The sequence below is a fragment of the Sparus aurata genome, chromosome 5 (genome assembly GCF_900880675.1).
Source record: "Sparus aurata chromosome 5, fSpaAur1.1, whole genome shotgun sequence".
Taxonomy (NCBI): Eukaryota; Metazoa; Chordata; class Actinopteri; order Spariformes; family Sparidae; genus Sparus; species Sparus aurata.
Genome location: NC_044191.1, coordinates 18,326,282 through 18,347,389, shown reverse-complemented (window position 1 = coordinate 18,347,389; position 21,108 = coordinate 18,326,282). Strand labels below are relative to the sequence as shown.

The 21,108-nt window shown below is 41.6% G+C and overlaps 2 protein-coding genes across 3 annotated transcripts in view; one reads left to right on the top strand and one right to left on the bottom strand.

The window, feature by feature from the left end:
* Positions 1-5,268: 5,268 nt before the first annotated feature.
* paqr3a (progestin and adipoQ receptor family member IIIa) lies at positions 5,269-15,393 on the top strand. Its single transcript, XM_030418445.1, has 8 exons — positions 5,269-5,428; positions 6,323-6,554; positions 7,063-7,225; positions 8,378-8,533; positions 11,955-12,152; positions 12,559-12,649; positions 12,756-12,928; positions 13,115-15,393. Exons 1-7 carry the CDS (start codon positions 5,368-5,370, stop codon positions 12,896-12,898), a joined length of 1,044 nt encoding a protein of 347 aa, XP_030274305.1. The 5' UTR covers positions 5,269-5,367; the 3' UTR covers positions 12,899-12,928; positions 13,115-15,393.
* Positions 15,394-15,443: 50 nt separating this feature from the next.
* Positions 15,444-21,108, bottom strand: part of bmp2k (BMP2 inducible kinase) — a 46,520-nt gene continuing 40,855 nt past the window's right edge. For both annotated transcript variants that reach the window (XM_030418443.1, XM_030418444.1), the window contains exon 16: positions 15,444-19,553. In XM_030418443.1, the coding sequence (XP_030274303.1) occupies positions 18,088-19,553 (1,466 nt within the window). In that variant the 3' untranslated portion in view covers positions 15,444-18,087. The remainder of the gene's footprint in view (positions 19,554-21,108) is intronic.

Sequence of the window (21,108 nt, the reverse complement as noted above, 5' to 3'; positions counted from 1 at the left end):
TTTTGCTTTATAGTCCATCTCTTTATTATTTGATTACTTACTTACAGGACACATTAGTCAGCAAGGAGTTTTTGGAAAATAACTGTTACTTGTATGTAAATAAACTCAACGCCAAATTTACCTTCATACCTCTGCCAAGGTCAACTAGTCTCTCTTATAGATACCAGCCACGTAAATACGATGATTTTTTTCCATGAAGATGAATGGATTAATCCCTGAGAAAGAAGCTAAAGAAAATAAAATGAAAATGTCAGATTTTAGTTTAAAACATAAAAAAAAAAAAAAAAAAAGAATTAATGTTGACAGTATGTCATCTTTACAGTATTGCAGAGATATCTTGTGAAGTTAGCATGCTAAACAGCTAGCCCGGGGCCAGAAAACCTCTTTCTCCCAGCAGTCCAAAGCTCCTGTGCTAGCAGTGTAAAAATTAAGAGCAGATGAACTAGCTGGATGGCTAACTGGGCTACAAAGTAATGACAGCTCCAGTTAGCAGTTACTATGGGGATATGCTGCCCCATATATGTTTGGAGTATAACTTCAAGAGGTGGCCAATTCTTACATTTCCCACCTTTAAAGAAAATGAGAGGAAAATCCTGAACCTGTCCCTTCATCTGGATCCACACTAAAAGTTGACTAAAGCCTTAAATGGATATTTCCTTGTCTTCTTCAGCTTTAAGTCATTTTGATTATGGTAGGCCAGAGTTTGGCTGTGCAGGTTACCTCGATCAATTTTTAATTTTTAATTCTCTTCACTATAAATCAGCAGGACAAAGTTTTGAATAAACTGACACCACAGTAATGTTTCAAAACAACCTGATGAAAAAAACAAACAAATTCTGTTGTTTTTCTGGTGGAGCACTTTAAGAAATAACATTCACAAAACATATTGCTTAACATCTGTGTTTCATGGAAGAGCCATCAAAGCCCTGTGAGAACTTAATGAGGGGTTCCTCAGGGAGCCTAATTCGGCTCCAGTGTAGTTATGATCAGAGAAAACCTTGATTCTTCCCCATGAAGGGTGTGATATTTTGATTAAGTCTTATCACAAAAGTCGTGATCTAAAAAGATTTTACTCTTCAACCAAATTTAGGTCAGTGTTAACCAAGTCTAGACTTTTTGAATTTCAACTCTCTAAATGATTCAAATGCATTTTGGTTTCAGCAATCTGTTGCAGAGGTTTTTGCATATTGTTTGGTATTGTTCCCCCTCACAAGGAGCCTCTTTCTTGGGTTGGTTCTTTTCAGGAACATGTACACAGAGTATTTTCACACTCCTTTCTTCTGTGGCAGTCTGACTTCACCCCCCGCTCTGTGGGAAGAGCAAAGAGCTGTCCCCGGCACTTTGTGTCAAGGCCTGAAGCACGGTCAGCCAGAGACGTCCAGACGTCCTCGATGTGAAGAGAATGGGAGAGGAAGAGAAACTCTGTGTGACACTGAGGGGGGGAGAGGAGGTGGAGGGGGGGAGGAGAAGGCGAGGCCGCATCAGACGGCTGCCGAGCTGCATCCAAGTGTCAGTGTCCCAAAATAGTGGCGAGCAACAACCAGACTGAAGACACCAAACAAACAACAGCTCTCAGATCAAGTAAACATCGGCTAACACAAGAGACACGACAAACTGTGAAGCCTCCCTCTGTCTTCCGGTCTCGTTAATCAGAGCTGTGGAGAAAGCAATCGGAGGGGACACCCGTCTTATTAGAGGAGGCTTCAGCCGTCTCTCCCCTCCTCTGACCGAGGTCCTCGCAAACACTTTGCCTTCGATAAAACGTTGACAAGCTCCCTCTGTGTGGTGCTGTGTGGACACAGAGGACAGAGTCTCGTCTCCAGCAGATGTCTTGTGGCGCCGACTATAAATAAAGCCAATGAGACCAGCCGGCCGCTGACGAGCACAAGCCGCCGCGAGGCCGTGTTAGCTTTGCAAAGGGCCTGTCTAGTCTTGGCACGGCAGGCAGGCTAACATTTGGCGGGCCCTGCGTCGAAGCCTGTGATGCCTGTGAGTTTTGTGTTTAGGGTTTGAGAGGGAAATAAGGATTCTAGCCCCTAGATTTGAGGCTTTATCAAAGTTGTTTACCATGTGGGAGAGGAAATGGTGGACACCAAGGTGAACAAAAGGAGCTTGGTAGCGAGGCGCCTAAGGAAAAAAATACACGGATGCTGTGGAAAACATGTCATGCATTGTTAATTTCTCAGCTGTGCAGAAACACATAGTCAATTTAGCATGTGTTTAACATCAGCAAGAGGAGGAATAACATCTAACGTATTCACCATAACATAATGTTGCATTAAATGCAGCGCAACAGTGAGAGAAGAGTGCACCAGTGTAGCTTTGTGTTTCATTGATGACCCTGACAATCCCAAAGGACATTGGTAGCCTGGGGGCCTGTCTGTCTCTATTTAAACCAGTCTAACAGCGCCTTGTTTGGAAAGGAGAGACTTTCACTTGCCAAGACAGTGTAGGCACTCTCAATTAAGATGTAATGCAGTGCCATTTTATAGCACATTTCATTGTAGGACGCATCCGTAGTTAACGCTTTGTGAAAGAAAATATCCCAAGTCGGCCATAACATGGAAGACTTATCTGTGTCTCCGCGATAATCATCACAAATGTGATATTTCAGCACTAATAAAATGGCTGATACACAAATCACCCCCTGCTTTTATAAGAAACATTCAGAGAATAAGTAGGACCACTTTAATTTCATGTTCCATTACACGCAGACTAAGCGCACAATTACATCCTGGCACATTTTTCTACGTTAAGTTTGACAGAAAAATGGAGGACAGAAATCAGATTCATAAAAAAAAAAAGGGGGCCGACGACAGATTGTCACAGTGAATCAGTGAGAAGTCAGGAAGAAGGTGGTGGGGCGGTAGACGGGGAGTTGTCCTTATGAAAAACCTACGTCAGAGTCCAGGAGTGCAGGATTCAGTGGATGTGAAATGTGTGTCCTCTATCATGGCTGTACCGCGGTCTGATCTTAAATCATTTTTGGATGAGCAGCTAGAATGACAGCTGTAATCCACTGCGCTGTCTCGGAGAACTCACCCAAAGAAAACCCCCATGAAACTCCAAAAACTCAACTGTTTCTGACCAACATGTAGCCTCTAGTATATTTCAAATTAATATAAAAACATGTTTGTAGTTTTGAGGGTTTACAGGGGGCACTGACTTTCAACAATCATGACGGACACTAAGAGATATGCTGAATAGAGCGGCTTGTCGTTCAAGGAAATGGTTTGCAGATGTGACGTGTGTTTTTATTGAAAGCGATGGTGCGATGGAGGCAGTCTCAGTCTGTCTGCACTTCAGAGAACTTCAGAGGTGCTGGTACAAGAGGTGTATCTTTGGACTTTTAGACAGATCCTTGCTTTCATTATAAGATATATGAGTGGTATCAATCTTTCCTGTTACTCCAGTAAAACTCCCAAAATCTGGTTCAAGTGTTGGTTTGTTTACAGAGATGTCTTGTCTATTTATCATGATGATGTCAACGTCAGATTAACGCCAGATTAATCACAGTTGATAGGCTTTTACTTGTGACATGTAATCAATCAAATACAGCAATTCAAAACAAGATACAGCTGAATATTGTTTGAAGGTGTATTTGCTCGAGGACAGACTTGGTGGTTGCCACTTCCATCTTCCATTGACAAGATTTGTATTTTGTTGCCTCTGGTTACCTGAAAAAAGATGGCTCTTTCTTTATTACCAAAGGACAAAAACAGCTGTCACTGGAAAATGGTCAGGTGTCTTGTAATGGATTCAAAATTTGGGGAAAAAGAAAGCAGAAAGAAAACATATATTGTAAATGTTCCTATATGCATTCCTAGTTTATCGCTTCTTTTTCTACCAATATCATTCATAGCATTTCACTGCCAATTGTTATCCTCAAAAAATCAATTAAAGGCTCTAAGCAGCGCCTGCAGCCACGGGAGATTCTTGTTGTTTGCCCTCGCATACACGAGTTACTATCTTAACTTGGCAGCTGACACTTTGCCAGAGTGGATGTGCTGAGAGGTGTATTAGGAAGTGATAATGAAGAACACACTTCCAGTTGAGAATGAGGCAATTAAAGTGGGGTGTAAACAGCAGAGGGAGGACTGAGTGTGACTTCCCTCCTGAGGGAATCCTCCAACATCTCTCACACCTGAGAGCTCTGCGGAGAATGCTTGCTCTGATGAGGATTCCTGATGACAGTTAGTGACAGGAGGATGTAACACAGTGGCACAGTGCAGCGGGAAGACAGCCAGGAGACCGAGAGCTGTGTGGCCTGCATTAAACATGGGCCGCACCTGCATATCCCAGCATGCTTTAAGGTTTTATCATTTGAAAATGGTAAGACCTAGCAAGAAGCCTACTGAGCAAGACAGCAGACATTTTAAAGCTGTTTGCACACGCCGGGATGTGCTCCTTGTGACAAGTAACTGAACTCAGCATGTGAAATTGTGGGTTGCCCCTTTTGAAATAATAGAGATAACTGCAAATTAATCTTGGGGTGTCCTGGTATCATGACGGTTTAAAATGCTATAACTATGTAATTGCAATGTGTCTGGTTCAAGTCTGGTCAGGCACCTTCGCAGTATGTCCCCTGTATTAGCTGGCAGGTATTGACTGTGTACTTTCTCTTAAATGCAGAAATGCCCAATTAACACACAAAATGCTACTACTTCAATATAAAAAAACAACCACTTTTTAATGCAGTGTGTTCTTGTAACATATTACCAACACGAGGTAACAATACAGCAAATCAAAGGAGCGTGGCATGAAGCGTTAGTGACAAAAGATTTGCATAATGCATTAAGAGGTTCAATTAAATGTAGGCTGCATCCAAATCATGTGTTGGTGCACCTGAATGAAAAGGTTAGACGCACCAGTGCAACCAGTGTAAAAAAGTTTGTCAGTAGCCCAGCTACAGATATCGGATTGGACTTTCATCAGAAGGAAAAACAGGAGTAGAGCTAGATCAATCACATTACTTTTTTGTTGTCCTGCTTGTCTGACATTGGCATGTCTTGTACAGCTATGTGAAATATATTTTTTTATATTGTTGCTTTTGGTATCTGATGTTTTTGTTGTGTGTGCGTCTCTCAAATAAACAAATTTTTTTAAAGTTGTTTTGACAATATAGAAATCATTTTAAGAATGCAGTTCCTGTGCGTTTGAAAATTATCTGAATATTGTTTGGTATGTAAAGATGTGTGGTTGTTTCTATTTGCTGTGTTTGGGTCTGTTCTTTTTACTCAGGCAGCCTTTCGGCACAGTAGAGGGGTCCATTACTGATGACGTATGTGGTGATTTGGAAGATGTTGTAGCCGAAACTTCTAACCATTGCGTTGTGTTTTTTAAATTAATGTTAACATATGTTTACTAATGCGAAGCTCATATTATAAACCCCAAAATGGCACAAACTGCACGTACACCAAATTGAAAGGTGAGTGTGTCCTTATTTCCTTCTAAACAAAGCTGCATGTTAGCTAGCCTAGCCAGTCCAGACTCGAGCTGTAATTAGCCACTGGCTGCCAAACCGTTTAGAAAATTCTGACATTTTAAGATTGACATGGCCAAAGATAATATATTTTACATGGTAACACTTAAGTAAAAGTGGTAAATGGTTCCGTTGGTTCTTCGGGCGTAGTCGGCTTATAATAATTTACAAAGCAAGCCCGTTATGTCAACAAAGTCATACTTTTATAATCTGTTTTACAGTTGCCACCGTAGCCGCCCTTTACAATGTAACGTTAATGTACTGTAACGTTAAGTCAATTTATATTAGCGAAGGAAGACTAGGAGCAGGATCGTTTGTAGAATTTGAAACTTTATAAGTGTTGCTTGGTTTATAGTGTGTTTTTTCTTTACAATTGTCGATCCAGAGGCTTCTTAAACTCTTAAATTGTGTTCTTTCTGGAGGCGTGAATGTTTGCCAGTACGAAAGGCCTAAAATTGTCATATTACGGAACGGAGTTTGGTATTAGTAGAGAGGGATATACTTGACGCAGGTAAAATGAGATTACTTGTAAGTCAAGTCGGTGGCTGCACGTCTAAAGAAACCAACTAATGTTAGCTAGCAGATATTAGGTACTCTAGATCACACAAATAACACAGGTAAAGGCCCTCTAATATCTTCACTTGTTGAATTCATGACATGATAAAAGGTAATTCCAGTATGTCACTTGTAAATCTGCTCCACTGGACAGTTAAAAAACAACAACATTTAAATCTGCCACATATACAGGCAGATCAGAGGGACTTAAAATCTATTGTGCCTCAATGTTTAAGAACACTTGATGCAGCCTTTACAAATCTGGTTCTGACTTTTTGTTCTCAGCTTCAGGTCTGACTAAAGCAGACTCCTCCAGCACAGCCATGCCTCAGAAACCCCAAAAGAGCGCCCAGACGTCACACTACATAGAACTGGGAGGTTATCAGTATTGGCCTGTGCTGGTGCCCCGAGGTATCCGACTGTACACCTACGAACAGATCCCTGTGTTTCTGAGGGAAAACCCCTACATCACAGATGGATACAGAGCTTACCTGCCCTCCAGACTGTGCATCAAAAGGTAAGAAGCAGAGAACAGAACAGGGGATCAGCTGCATTTTAATACATAAGATTTATTGAATGTAGAATCCAGGGGTGCATAAATATGGCTCAGAATATGAGCACTCATGTCGCTTGATAAACTTTGTGATCAATAATCTGTAGTTACTTCATTATCTCTCTCCTCAAGGAGGTAAAAGTGCAGAGTCAACTCCAGAGGTTGGCTCAGGGATTTTTAATTAACTGTTGCATATTTCATGCAAAGAAATTCATTGCAGGTTTTGTATTTAAATCTCTCATTTTGTCTAGGTTCATCCCCACAAATACCATACAGATTGGATTTCCTGTATGCCTTTTTGGATGGCATTATTTAATTAATGAAAAAGTAAATAGTTTTCGATTAATTTTGAATATGTGAAGCAGCAGAAAAGTGTCAGTTAGTCCATAGTCAAAGGTGGTTCTGAGAGTATGATGACTTCTTTCATTTTTATCTGAGTTATCGTTGTAAAGATTGTAAAACCTCTGTGCAGCCTCTTCATCCTGTCCAATGAGACGGTGAATATCTGGAGCCATCTGTTAGGCTTCCTTCTCTTCTTCTGTGTCGGGGTGTACAACATGGCCATGGTGCTGCCGGCCGTGGGCGCCTCTAGAGAGGACTACGTCATCTACTCCATCGGGCTTTTCTGCTTCCAGGTACAGGAACATGTTTTACAGTTTACTTCAGCCATGAGGGTTGGTAGAAATCACTGATTAGAATGTCGTCTTTCACTGTGTCCTGTTGGTGGGTTGTTAAACCCTTCAGTAGAAAGTGATCTACTGATATGTTCGTAAGACTGATATTACAGTAAGACTGAGCTGGCATCTATAATGTCTCTAGTTCATGTCGTGTTAATAAATCCATCTGTATGGTGAACTATTTTAGAATGCAAAAGCCAGCTCGGTAAGAGTGCCTCTCCTTAGTCAGCTATTCTCAGATGTTGAACATCTTGTTGGGTCAGATCTGCGCTGTTAATGCTGCCAACAAAGTATTGCTCAATTTAGAGACAAGAAACTGGGAGTGAGTGAGCCAGAGGTGTCACATCATGTTCTGTAGTTTAGCTTCTCGGTGTAGGAGTGAATTCTTTACATAAACAATCTTTTTGATAAACTAAAACATCTTTTTAAATAACTAGTCTCACCTCTAGAAATATTGTGGGAGGTTACACATTACAAATTGTTTTATTTATCTTGTTTAAGTAACAGATTTCACATTTAAGTATCTTTCTAATGACAAATCATCAACTCATACATGTTCACTCTTTGAGGCAAACTCTAGCAATTTGTTGCTCAAGTAATAAGAAGTCATGAGGATTCACTGCGAGTTATTCCAGGCCTGTTTCAGTCTGTCATCTTTATATTTAGTCAGTTTTACCTAGGCAGGGCTCATTATACATTATGTAATATGTTCCAGGCTCAATAACATGAAGCTTTCTCCTTGTGTTGAGCAATGTGGTGATTTCAAATTAGCCAAATATCTTGGAAACTGAATATGTGGCAACTGCATGGTGTTACCTTAATCTGAGTGGATACAGAAGGACATTAGACCTTATCCAAAATATTGGCAGTTATTGTCAACAAATGAAAAATAATCAGTCCAGCAGTTGGCTGGACCAGGCTTGACAAGCAGAGTCTTCAAGTCCAATTTAAAAAAATCAGAGTCTATTGAAAAAGGCTTAATTTTGAGAGGAAACGGTTAGGACACCTCTCGTTAAATCATAAATATTTTTCTACTTGTTATCGCGCTGTGCATATCACATCACTTGCCGTTGTAATGCCCTACTCTCCTCTGGATGTCTCCATCTTCAGCTGTGCATGCTGTGTTCGGTGGGTTATCACCTGTTCTGTTGCCACCGCTCAGAGAAGACCAGCCGCCGCTGGATGGCGCTGGACTACGCAGGAGTTTCCATCGGCATCCTGGGCTGCTACGTCCCTGGAGTCTTCTACACCTTCTACTGCAACAATGTAAGAGCCTTGGCCTGCGGTCCACTTCTACGACTGACTTATGCCAATGGTAGTGATTTTGTTCCCTGTATGTTGACAGCGAGGATGGTAAGATTCACAGGCTACTTCACCCTTCAATGCATTGTATTAGATAAGTTAGACTTTATTCATCTCATGCATTGAGATTAAGGTCTCAGCAGCAAGAACAGATGCATTGTACATAACTTACAAAAAATGAAGCATGTACAAATAAAAATAAAATGTACTAAAAACTATACACACCTAACATAGATAATAACTTCAAAGTGTGTGGAGACAAAACGATAGTCAAAAATAAAATCAGGAAACGAGGAAGTTAAAATAAAGTTTTGTTTCATTTTTTCTTACTGTTGTTTGCCACAGTATTATCAGCATTAGCTTTAATATTTGTGCAATGGATTAGAAAGCATTTTTAGCTTCCTGAGCTTGACTTTAATTTAACAAGTTTAATGTGCCACTGTGTTTTCATTTGCCAAGACTACTGCAAAAATGATACAATTTTCTCAGTTAGGGATTCAACAGAAAAAGAATTGGGCTTTAAATTCATAAGCAAGGTCAAAGTTAAACACCCCAACCAGATTAGTCATTTGCTTTGTCAGCTAAACCCTTATCTGTTTATGTGGCACCACAGACTCTCTCTGGAATTGCATCCAGAACATCGGTTTAAATCCTTAAAAAAAAATCCTCCATGACTCGATTTCGCTTCGGCTCAGTTTAATTGTGAATGGCTTATAATCCAGAGTTCACAGACAGCTCCACTGTCTCACATTCTGTTTCCATATATCTCCTCTGTCCTCCACACTATTTTCTTTTATCTGCTTCTCTTAATATTTCTTCTCTGTGCTCTACAACGAAAATCTGTCAGGCCGTTGTGGCTCTGACTTTTGTTTTCTTGTGAAACAATAAATCTGTAGTACCAATACCAGAACAATACTACATTTGATAAGTTATCTACGCATACTGGAAACAATTGGTTTCTTTTATTGATATGATAAAAGAAGCCAAATTATGACACGTTATATTTTGTCACATCTAAATGCAACTGCCTGATTTCAGCCCAACACTATGTTCCTGTTAGCCAGTTTCCTTAATTTTTTTTTTGTTTTTTTACTTTCATGAATCACTAACTTGACTGATGTATCCATCCTGCCAGACACTGTGGTAGCTGGGTTAGCGGAATCATGGTTTTTAGGGCAATTTGAGCCATTTCAGAATTTATGAGTTGATATTTTAGTAACTTGCCCAAAACCTTAACATCTGCATCCATCTCATCCATGAGAACCTGCTGAAAGCTTTACAGACACAGAGTAGGTGGATTTCCTGATGAAAATGTAATTTGTCAGACTGCTATTTCCTGTTTCATGACTGAATGTTTAAAGAAAACAAAATTATGATTTAGAGTTGAAACGATCTAATCAAAGAATGTGTAAAAAAGATCATGGATCTGATGAGATATTTAGGTAGCCAACTGTTTTTTAACTTTTATGTTACAGTACATACACATTTGAGTTGATATCAAATAAAGCTGTATGGATTGGTGGACTGAAAGAACATTAATTGCCACCTATTTTGATAACTGACACATTGAGACTTGATACTCGGCATTATTTGCCCCTGATATTATATAGAATCAGAGAATTGAGGCTTATTTTAATGTCAAATTCATTACAAGTTTATGCACATTATAGATAATGTAAATATGTTTATGTGAGCTTCCCTGCACAAATCGCAGATTTAACGTCAGTCCTCCCCGGAGACTCTGAGCTCATATCCTGGACCTGAGAGGCATTAATTGAATAAAGCTGAAGAAGAGCCCACAGTCTGGCTCTGCTCATTGACTCATTGTTCCTGGTGAATAAGCAACGCGACACCTTTGCTGCGCTCGCCGTTTGGAAAACAGCCTCTGATGACACAAGCCTGTTCAGTTCCTTATTCCAGCCGCCCACAACCATGTTATTTTTTTTCCCTTCCTGGTTGCGTCTCATCTTTTAGTTATTTTTTTTTATTTTTTTTTACTCCTGAAGTATTTGGCTGTGCTCCTTACTGTTCGCTTTCCCCCGCATATTGGAAGCGCCGGGTTATTTTGCCCCCAGAACGCAGCTGAAATCTGCTCCAGCCCAAACCAGATGGCTGCGTTCACGGAGCGGTCCGTCACTCCTGTTCCCCACCATATGACGTTCGCAAGTCTGGGAGCTGTCTCAGCGAAGGGGGCCCCCCGTCCTTGCCAAGACTAGGGCTCCGCTTCTGGGTGGCTCCACTCCTGTGGCAAGCCAAGTCCCTAAAGAAAAACTGATTTTTTTTTTAATATATTTAGCCATTCAAACTCTTGTCTCATCAAGAGTGTTTTAGAAATGCAGATTTGGAGGAGAGAACATGGTGTCTGCTAGGAGACGAGCTTAAAGAAATTGGCTGGAGCCGAGCGGGGCCTTGTTCCTGGTGCAAATTTATTCACTGTGAAATTCAGCAGGACTCGTTACATGAGGACGTGTGACTGGACGGAGGCCTACATCCACACAAATGGACAGAAGGGACTGAGACGTGGCTGTCCAGACTGTGCACACTTACTTATAGAAGTTTAAGTAACAGTGACGACTGTATATTTGGATTATGATCATAAATATGTTAGCAACACAGTTGGAAACTGTTTTTAGCACATGTATAAGTTGTTCACTTTATTATTTTTTTTTCAAGAAGTTTGTTATATCATCGTACACAAATGATATTAAGACATACATGAAGTGGTAGAGATCGGACCTGAGGCGTTGATTAAAAAAAAAGTGGGAAAAACTGAAAATTACCAAAAAAACAACACAGAAAAAATGCTTGGTCTTTATGTAGTTTTTCTACTCGCTGTCTGAAACCCAAAGATATAAGTAAAGCAGCAAATCTTCACATTTGAGAAGCTGGAATGAGCAAACATTTGGCATGTACGATGGATGAATGACATCGTTCTCTGAATTGATTAACAATTGTTTAAAGAAGCTTAATTCAAGTTTCAGTGTGGTGGACAAAAGTACTAAATGTTTTCCCATCATATATTTGTTGGTTTCTCTGTGTTGCATGCCCACTCATAAGCTGATACAGAACAGGGTCAGCAGTCCAGTACTCAAAACATGCAATCACAGTGTGTTGTACATAGCACGGTTATTTCTACTTTTAACGCATTAATTATGTTCTTGTTTGTCTGAAAGGTTTTAGTTTGAATGCATTCATGTATATGATAATATGTTCTTAATCCTCCAGGGACCCTGCAGAAACCTGTAGATGGAACAGAAACTCACTTTGTATGAAATGTACGAAGTTGTAGTGAGGTGTTCACGCGTCACTGTGAACCTGGAGGGGAGTGCGTGTTTCTGACTATGTGGATGGTGTGATTTAACCTCTGCCCCTCATGTCCCTGCAGTACTGGCGGCAGGTGTACCTGGTGACGGTCCTGGCCATGATCCTGGCCATCTTTTTCGCTCAGATCCACCCTCATTACCTCAGCAAGCAGTGGAAGCAGCTGCGCTCGCTCATCTTCTGCTCGGTGGCCGGATACGGCCTCATCCCCACCGTCCACTGGATCTGCCTCACTGGAGGCTTCTCCTCAGAGCTCGTCCAGGTTAGGAAACTTGCTCAGTGTTGTTATAAAAATCACGATGTTCGGGGTTTATATAAGTGGTGACATTTGATGTTGAGCTTTAATATTTTCAGTTAAACTGCTGAAATAATTTTTTATAGAGGAAGGGGTAATATCACTGCTTAAATTCTTCCTGCTGCCATAATATTTGCGCAGTTTTCTTGTCAAGTTTTCCTCACAGATTTAGTGTCAGTCTGCAGCTTAAAGATCTTGCCAGTAGATTGACTCAGACATCATGGTGCTGAACCATGCTGCTCTAGTAAATGTCTGTCATTTACTCTTAATAACTCACTCAGCAGGAATAGGACTCGTTGTTTTTAGTTGTTGTCGTCATAGACGTGTTCATTTTTCTCTACACATCAGTTGAATAAATATTTCTTCTCCTCAGGCTTTCGTTCCTCGAATCCTGGGGATGTATTTCATCGCTGCATTAGCTCTTATTTTCTACGTTTCAAAAGTACCTGAACGCTACTTCCCAGGTGAGACCGCTTTTTGACTTCCACTGTTCTTCAGAGCAACTCACTCTGTTCTTTCCATGCAATTTGAAGTGATCAACATTATAATACAAATTTCCTCCTGCTGCAGGTCAACTGAACTACCTGGGCTCCAGTCACCAGGTGTGGCACCTGCTGCTGGTGCTGATGTTTTACTGGTGGCACCAGTCATCAGGCTTCATCATGGCATACAGACACAGCCAGCCCTGCCCCGACGCCCCCCAACACGTCTAGGACGCTGCTCTGCCACACCACGACTATGTTGTAAGCTCCACTTTACTCTAAAGCTGTATAACATTTGGCCTCCAGTTGTCTTCCAGGCTGTCACGATTTAAATAGAGTAAAAATGATTGAGATGTTAAAGGGCATGGAAAAGAAAAAAACGTGATGATACATTTCATTCTTTAATTACTCTGTCATTGTTTAAACCTGTTTTTGTTCTGTGTTTAGGATGGTGAACAGCTGCGGTGTGTTCCAGCATGCAGAGGTGGAAGACAGGAAGACATAAGGGACAGGCCATCAGTCCATCTCAGTGTCAGCACAGCCGGACACATTCTTACCTGCAAGTGTCTTCAGTCCACCTGACCTGTGAGTCTCTGTAAACAGGAATCAGACCTGTGACCTCCAGGATGAGAGGCGACATGTGTGGAGTGTGTTGTTCAGATCAAACAGGCCCTCTTGAGCGATTGTAGGTAAACAGTCACAGTGGGTTCAATCTAATTTTTACCACATTACCACCAACAAAACAGAAAGTCTGCAGTCAAACTAGAATGTCTCACACATTGTAAAAGCCGCTTTCATTTCAAAAACTGGCTCAAATCTCCAAGGTTGGCAAGAGATCACACATTACTGTAAGTGCCTCTTAATGAAACACCATGTAGCTCTTGTTAAATTAAATTAACTTTTGGCCTCCTTCATTAAGGACTCACTTAAACTGACCTTAAAAAGGGAAAAATGAAATGTTCTAGGTGTTGGTGTCACCACTTTGCACAGTTACGCTAAAAGTATGTGTGTAAGGGAGTAAACGGATCTGTTTGTTCAGTGTTAAGATCTGCTGAGTCCAATCATTTCTTCCTCTACTTCCAAACAATTCAAAGTTGTCTGTGGTGAAACTGTGAGCAAGTTTCCAAAAAACAAGCAAAACCTAACAAGTATCTTTCAGCACAATTCATGTTTAGACTGAAAAAAACAAAGAGACAGAGCAACTGCTCAACATGTTATCTTCATTAGTTCTGTGCAGCATTAGTGTTTTCTGTTTGTTGCTGCTGAGTAAGACGCACCATGTTTCAGTCCCAGGATGATCAAATGTATTTACCTCTAAATACAGGTACTATAAAGACTGCGGATGTGTTAGTACGTGACGCTCCAGGACTTAATGATTTCTTTCTTTTTATGCTGTGTCTGTAATCAAACTGACACATGTTTTAGAGCTAAGTACAGTTTATTTCAAACAATTTTTTTTTTATTGCAATTCCTCTCCCTCACATCTCTACTGTATTATGTTCAGCCCTGACTAGTAAAGGTTAAGGCGTATCACAAGGATGAGTGATGAGATTTTGGGGTTGTAGAGGAGCAGCTCGGCCTCTAGGGGCTGCTAGTGAGACTTGTAGACCTTTAAAACTGTGTCCCAATTCTGAACCTTAAACTTCAACTGATGTCTATGATATAAGGTAATGCTGAGAGGTATTACTTAAGCAGCTTGCATATTTATATGTATCGGTGTTGAAGCACTGCACAGGCATGAGACTGTAGGGGGGGAGTGTATCTTTCTACAGGCGCTTTAATTGTATACTCAGAATGATACACGCGAGCAGGAAGGGACGACATAAACTCAGTTTCCAAGGACTATGTCATGTTTTGTACTTGGTGTCAAGATGTAGCATGACCATCCACAATTTCTGCTCGTCAGTGCATACAAAAATCAATTGATTCACTCTACATGGGGGCATTTTCAGTTGTACTGTAAACTGCCAAGTTAAAGTTAGTTTGAAATTGGGACATAGTTTTATTGTCTAAAGATTCAAGCACTTTCAGCAATCTTTATCTACTTGCATTGCAGTTCATGTTACAACTGCAGCTTGTTCCTGCACTGTGCAGACTCTAGATTTAAAGATTAAACTGCTTTGTCTGCCTAAACCACCGAGAGAATCTTCAGTGTTTTCAGACAAGAGAGCCCGCAACACTTTTTCTTGAGCTCATTAAGGGTGATGTGCAATGTTAAAGGTTAACTGTCGTTTTGTGTTTTAATGTATTCATTCCAAAATGCAACACATCGCTTGAAACTGAAAATATAGAGGTTTAAATTCTAGCAAATGTTAGAGTTTAGTAAGCAATGAGTCTTAATGCTTCGAATATTAATGCATGTCCCATTTGCATTTTTTATTTGTGATCAATGAATTACAACAGGTAGCGGTCTCATTTTGGGATGAAAGTCATTTGTTTTGTGTGATATTTAATGTTTTTAAGTTGTAGACTGAGACAAATTTTCTGTGGTGTTACAATTTCAGATTATTTTTGTTGTTCTGTATTTAAATTATTCCCCATGAACCTGCTCTGTACTGTCTGTACCAGCTTCTCTAAAACATTTAGTCTTTGTTCAGCTCTGAGAGACACCAGCTGTGTGTCTAAGACCCGTTTTGTAGCAGTGGAAATTTTGTATCTTGACTTTTCATACCTGAGCAATCAAACTGCTGAACTTGACTTAAAATAAAATTAACCATGTTCAAAAAGTGTGTACATCCACATTGTTTCAGATTCCACTTCACAGCATCCACCTCACTGAGATGACATTTTTTATTGCATCAAACAGCAGTATAGTATGATAAATACAATATAAGGTTTACCCTTGTGAAAAAAAAAGATGGAAAGTAGTTGTATCAAATGGTTCCACCGGTGAAAACACAGAAACTTGCAGGTTGAATTCAAACAAATGTGCCAATGGTTGTGTAGGTATATGCAGTGCTTAAGGCGGTCGATGTAGAGCACACAGAGAACTGGTTCATGGAAGAGTTCAGCGCTGAGAAATGGGTTCATGAAGACAAATGACCTGATTTCATATCACAGATTTCTCCTTCAATGGGTATTCCCTTTATGAACACGCCAGTTCTGCAGTGGAAAGACACGTGTTAAAGAGTAAAACTGGTGATAATCCATATTTATAATTGTTATTGTCAACAGTTAACATGGAAAAGACCAAAATCGATTACAGACTGATCCTATGGATAAGTATATTGTGTATTGAAGGCTGATAATCTTATTCCTCTGTGCCACCGAGGAATAACTGCAACTGCATGTTTGGCCATAAACTATTATAAACGCATCGATGAGCCGCACTGTTGCAATGGGTGACATGTTCCTTCATTGGCATGAACACACACCATGAAGTCTAAAGCGACTCAGTTCGACATGCACTCATCTGCTGCAGGAAATGCTCGTTAAGGCACGAAATGTGGATAAATCCGCAGCTGAAAATAGTCCCCAAGGAGAGAACTTTTTGCTGCTGTTAAGGTTAATGGTCGATGAAAACTACAGTGACCAGATGCTACCAAGAAACTACCAAGCCTCTTTTTTCTTTTTCTTGTTTAAGTGAAAATATGTATCTCATCTTTTTTCAAAAAGAATAGTTTGACATTTTGGGGATAAAAAAAAAAACCTGTACACTTTGTTGCTAAGAGTTTAAAAAAGGATACCTGTCTCACATCTAGCCTTTAGATATGAAGCCTTACTGGCCGACTGGGCGACGGCAACGGGCCCTGCGTTTCCATCGCAAATATGCAGATGCAACACAAAGAAGGCTGCCCAAAGTGCGATCCATGGTGACAGAGGGAACCGATGTAATAGATGGATTATTATATAGGCCTATGCCTGCTGCTTGAAAGACCCGCCCCTTCAGTCGCTTTGGACACTTCAGTCGCTGCAGTTGCTGCCACACAACAGGCGACTGCAGCGACGCGATGTGAGCGACCAGAGCGACCACAGGCGATTTTATCGCCTTTGGTGTGAGCGCCCAGTTAGACAGCAGGCAGTTGCGTTTAACCAAGCATAAGGACCACGAGCAGGTGGAAAAAAGCAAGCCTGGCTCTGTCCAAAGGTAAAAAATTTATTAAATCTTGTTTGTTGTCGTGGTCTCAGAGTGGATTGTGAGTTAAACTATTTCTTGTCCCAGCACAGTAACTTCCTGGCATTATTGTTTTGGTATAGTCTGACAAAACAAGGGTGTTTCCCAGTCTTCAACCAAGCCATCTCCCATAAAGTGAATTAGTATGTTTCACAAAATGTCAAACTGTTCCTTTAAAGATTTACGTCTTCAATAGGAACCAATGGGCCTGAGGCTGAGAGCCCCAGGCAGGGAAGGGAAATCAGACAGTATTGAGAGAGGGCCCAACACTGCTGGTCGTACTCTGGGGTTTTGTTGACAATAATAAAATATACGGAATACCGCCAGCCTTATCCTTTAACTGGAGCTGCAATTCCCATTTATTTTTAAGCATAAATTATTCTGAGACTTTTCTGACGGCTAATTTCAGGAGCTCAGAAATTAGGGCTACAGGCTTGTGGGGCTTCTGTACAGGTCAAACCTCTAAAACACAAACCCAGACTAGTGATCTAATGTGGCTTTGTGTTTTATTTTGTCCTTATTTCTAACAGAATGTTAGCTGAGCTGTAACTTAATACAAAAGAAAGTTGACAAAATTTACAAAGAGTTTACTGCTAGAGCAAAACGAAAACAGTTAAGAGCCTAAATTTCAACCTGACCGAATTAAACAACTCAATCTCCTTTAAAGGAAGAACTATAAAATCGATCCCTTCTAGTATTCAAAGTGTAATGCGACATAATTGACAGTCACATTTGGCTGCGGAAAGACTACTGTGAAATTATGCATAGAGAAGGTCTAATACGGACAAAACAAAGTGGTTAAGGTCGACTCCCAAACAATTCCACCGACACGATAGGCCGACGCGGGCCGATTGTGCCGTGGTTTCCCGAGGTACTGTGCAGCAAGGCAGAGCCCAGCTCAGGTAAGGCTTTGTGGTGCTAAAAAAACAAAAAAAAAAAAACATATATTGGCAGATCAGAAGGCAGGCCATAGAGCTTGTTGCAGCAAGTCAAGCGGTCAAACGCTAAGCTTAAAATCACATTACAATTTTTCGAGTGGGTTTTCCATTTCTCCCAGTTTTTACAAGCAGCATTAAAGGCTTCTCAGCAAACAGATACAGCTGAAAGATATGTGGAAACATCACTGGCACTCCACAGGATTTAGGTGTATTAAAAGGTTCTTTTAAAAGAAAAAAAAAAGAAAAGAAGAGAGTTAGGACATTGTTAGCTTGTTGTTTCATGATTGGTTCCAAGCTACAAAAAAAAAAAAAAAAATGCTCAAGGGTTATTCGACAGCAACTGGCAAAGTGGGAAGATGCAACAAAAGTCACTGCTTCGAGGGAAAAGGTGCCGCTCCGAACGGGTCGAGCTCCAGCGGCTGTGAGGGTGGCGGCTGCTGCTGCTGCTGCTGCTGCTGCGGCTGTTGCTGCTGCTGCTGCGGCTGAGGTCCACTGTGGACAACCATTTCCGTGAAGGGCACCGCCCCAAAATCATCCATGATTCTGCTTTCTCCGAGAGCACTGTGAAGAGAACCCGTCCAGGACTTGCCATTGGCTGTGCTCATGTCGCTCTTGCTATCAGCGAGTCCTTGATACTGACCGTGCCGGCTGCCGTCTGGAGGATGGAAGGGTTTGGCTCCAAACGGGTCTAAAAGAGCCTCTTCTACCGGCAGAGATGCTCCTTTGTCCTTCCCTTCAGCCATGGTTATATCAACGCTGATGTTCTCTTTAGAGTCAGAGGTGCTAAGGAACTCGTTGCTGCTCTGCGAGTCCCTCCTCCCAACCTTCTTGTGCCTGCGAACTCGCTCAGGTGTGCGGTAGGTTGGCTTGTTGGTCTTTCGGCCTCCGGTCGGTGTACCGTGGTGCCGTTTGCCGTTGCTGCCGCACGCCGAGGCCTCTTGCTTGGTTTTTCTCTGGCGTGACGACAGCTTCTGGAGGCTGCGCTGCTTCAGTCTCTGTTGCTGAGGGCTGGCTGACTCCTCATAAGACGTCCGGAAGATATCTTCTGCACTTCTAGAGGTGGTGGGAGGTGGGTCGGTGGGGCCTGGCTGGAAGGGAGAGAAGCCAAAGATGTCAATGCCCTCAGGGGAAACGGGCGGCGTTTGGCCCATGGGAACATCACTGCCACTCTTGCCCGGCTTTGAGAGGTTCCGGCTGAATGGCGCTTTGGTAAAAACATCAAACTCATCTGCAGCTTTCTCCTCTTGGCTGACTTGCCTGAAAGGCGCTTTGGCAAAGATGTCTGTGCTTTCTGGAGCCTGGACAGGCGAGGCCCCTCCAAGGAAAGGAACGGCACCAAAAACATCCACATCATCCTCAGCTGGAGCAGCTCTCACTTTGCTGGGTGACTCTGGAGGAGTTATCAGAGTCATGCCAGAATCCTCCCGGGGACTCCTCCTGGCAGCTGCTTTAGCAGCAAGAGCTTTCTTCGAGCGACTCTTGACCCTGCTGGGATCGTAGTCGGAGTCAGAGCTGTGCTTGTCTTCGTCCTCCTCTCCCTCTTCTTCAGAGTCCATCAGCAGAGGCCTCTGTCCTAAATTCTCAGGCTCAGTGTCGTCACCGTGCTCACTGTTCAGGCCTTCTTCCTCCTCCGGCTCTTCGTCCTCGCTGCTTTTCGGCGAAGGAGGATCGGACTCAAAGTCACTTTCGGACTCTTCACCCGGTCTGTTATTGCTCTTTTTGCCTGGTTTGGGCTCTTTGACCGATACTGGCTGCAGATCCTCTGCAGCCGTTGATGCAGGGTCAGGAACGATGAGCTCCTCAGTGGTCTGCTCAGTGTTTATCACATCAGTACCTGCGGACGCAAGACACAAATCCAACGGTTAAAGAAGTTTTAATATTCTCTTAAATGTGCATTTCAATTTTTACCCTCGGGCCATTCCAGATGTAAGTCTGATGTTAGAAATAAGATGAGCGACGGAAGAAGAATCGTGATGCCAAGATTACAAGTTTTCATTTCCGAAGAACATCTTTGGCCCTTTTGACTTCTGTTAGATGTATTACTGAAAGCAGGATTACTTGGTTTATGTCGGCATGTCCACAAATACAAATCCAAACAGTTGGTCCAATATTGAAGCAGAAGGAGGAGCAAAGGAGAAATCACAAAACTCAATATGGTCTAAAAGCTGCTCTGACTTCTCTTCTCTGACCCTGCAATAAGAAGAGCCGGCATAGAGGCAGAGGAAATAACGCCCAGCTTTTCAAGATTCATAAAGTTGCTTTTAAAATTAAATCTCCCGTCTCTTGCAATAGATTTAAGCTGTCCGTCACGTCCTTCAGACCTCAAAAAGAAGCTTTTTCTGCATTTACTACTTTTTACTTCTGCATTTCTATAAATTCTTACGCACAATTGGCATTTGCCGAAAAACTTTGAGCCTCGTGTAAATTTATTTCCAAGACATTTGCATAATGACAACTTAGAAATTAGCCTAATTAGCAAGTGGATAGTCTCCAATTATATCTAAAATAAAGTGTGCCATACACAATGAGCCAATTTATTGTTCCCCATTAGTGGAAGCTCCACATTAGAAAGCAGAGAAAGGACCCCCTGCTGTGAACACGAAAATGGAAACCACTCCACGTCTTCAACAATTCAAACTGGCAGGACGTGATGACAGATTAGCCAAAAAGCATTGTTTTTTTTGTTTTGTTTTTTTATAAATGTAACAAGACCGCAATAAAAGATTTTTTAAAAAAGGTCTAAAGAATAAAACACGGTAATTCAGGCAACACGAGGTGCGCTGCATCTGTTCGCTTCACCCGTTCCAGATTATAATTTGTAATCACGTTCACCTCTCGGAGTGAGACAATCTCACACCATCTCACATCTTTAATCACGAGAGGAGATGACAGACTGACACACAGATTTGTTTTGCCGATGTTCCTTTGGGTAAAAGCTGAAGGATTACATGCCGCGTCTGATCTCTTAAAGATACAAATAAGTGGTGAAAACATGCATGTGATTGTTCTCTTCTCTGATGGAAGATAAAATCTGTTGGAAATGTCCGACAGCAGGCGAGAGGCTTAGAGAAGTCTCTTCCCTCACGCGATGACTACGACGGAACACAGATAGATTTGATGAAGCTGCGGAGAGCCGAACATTTATGCTGAGCGACTCTGAACCAAAAGGTTGCTGAAAACAAATGACCGCTAATTTCCTTACGCAACGGTCTTTGCCGTGGCTGAATTCACAAAATACCAGTCAGAATGATGAAATTGTTAAAGGAGCACTACATTTTGTTTTGGGGCAGAAGTTTTAATCGGAAGAGAAAGATCTTCATTGCCTGATGTATTTTATTTATATTTATTGTTTATATGTGGCGGACCCTGCCACCTTTCTAGCTTCAAAC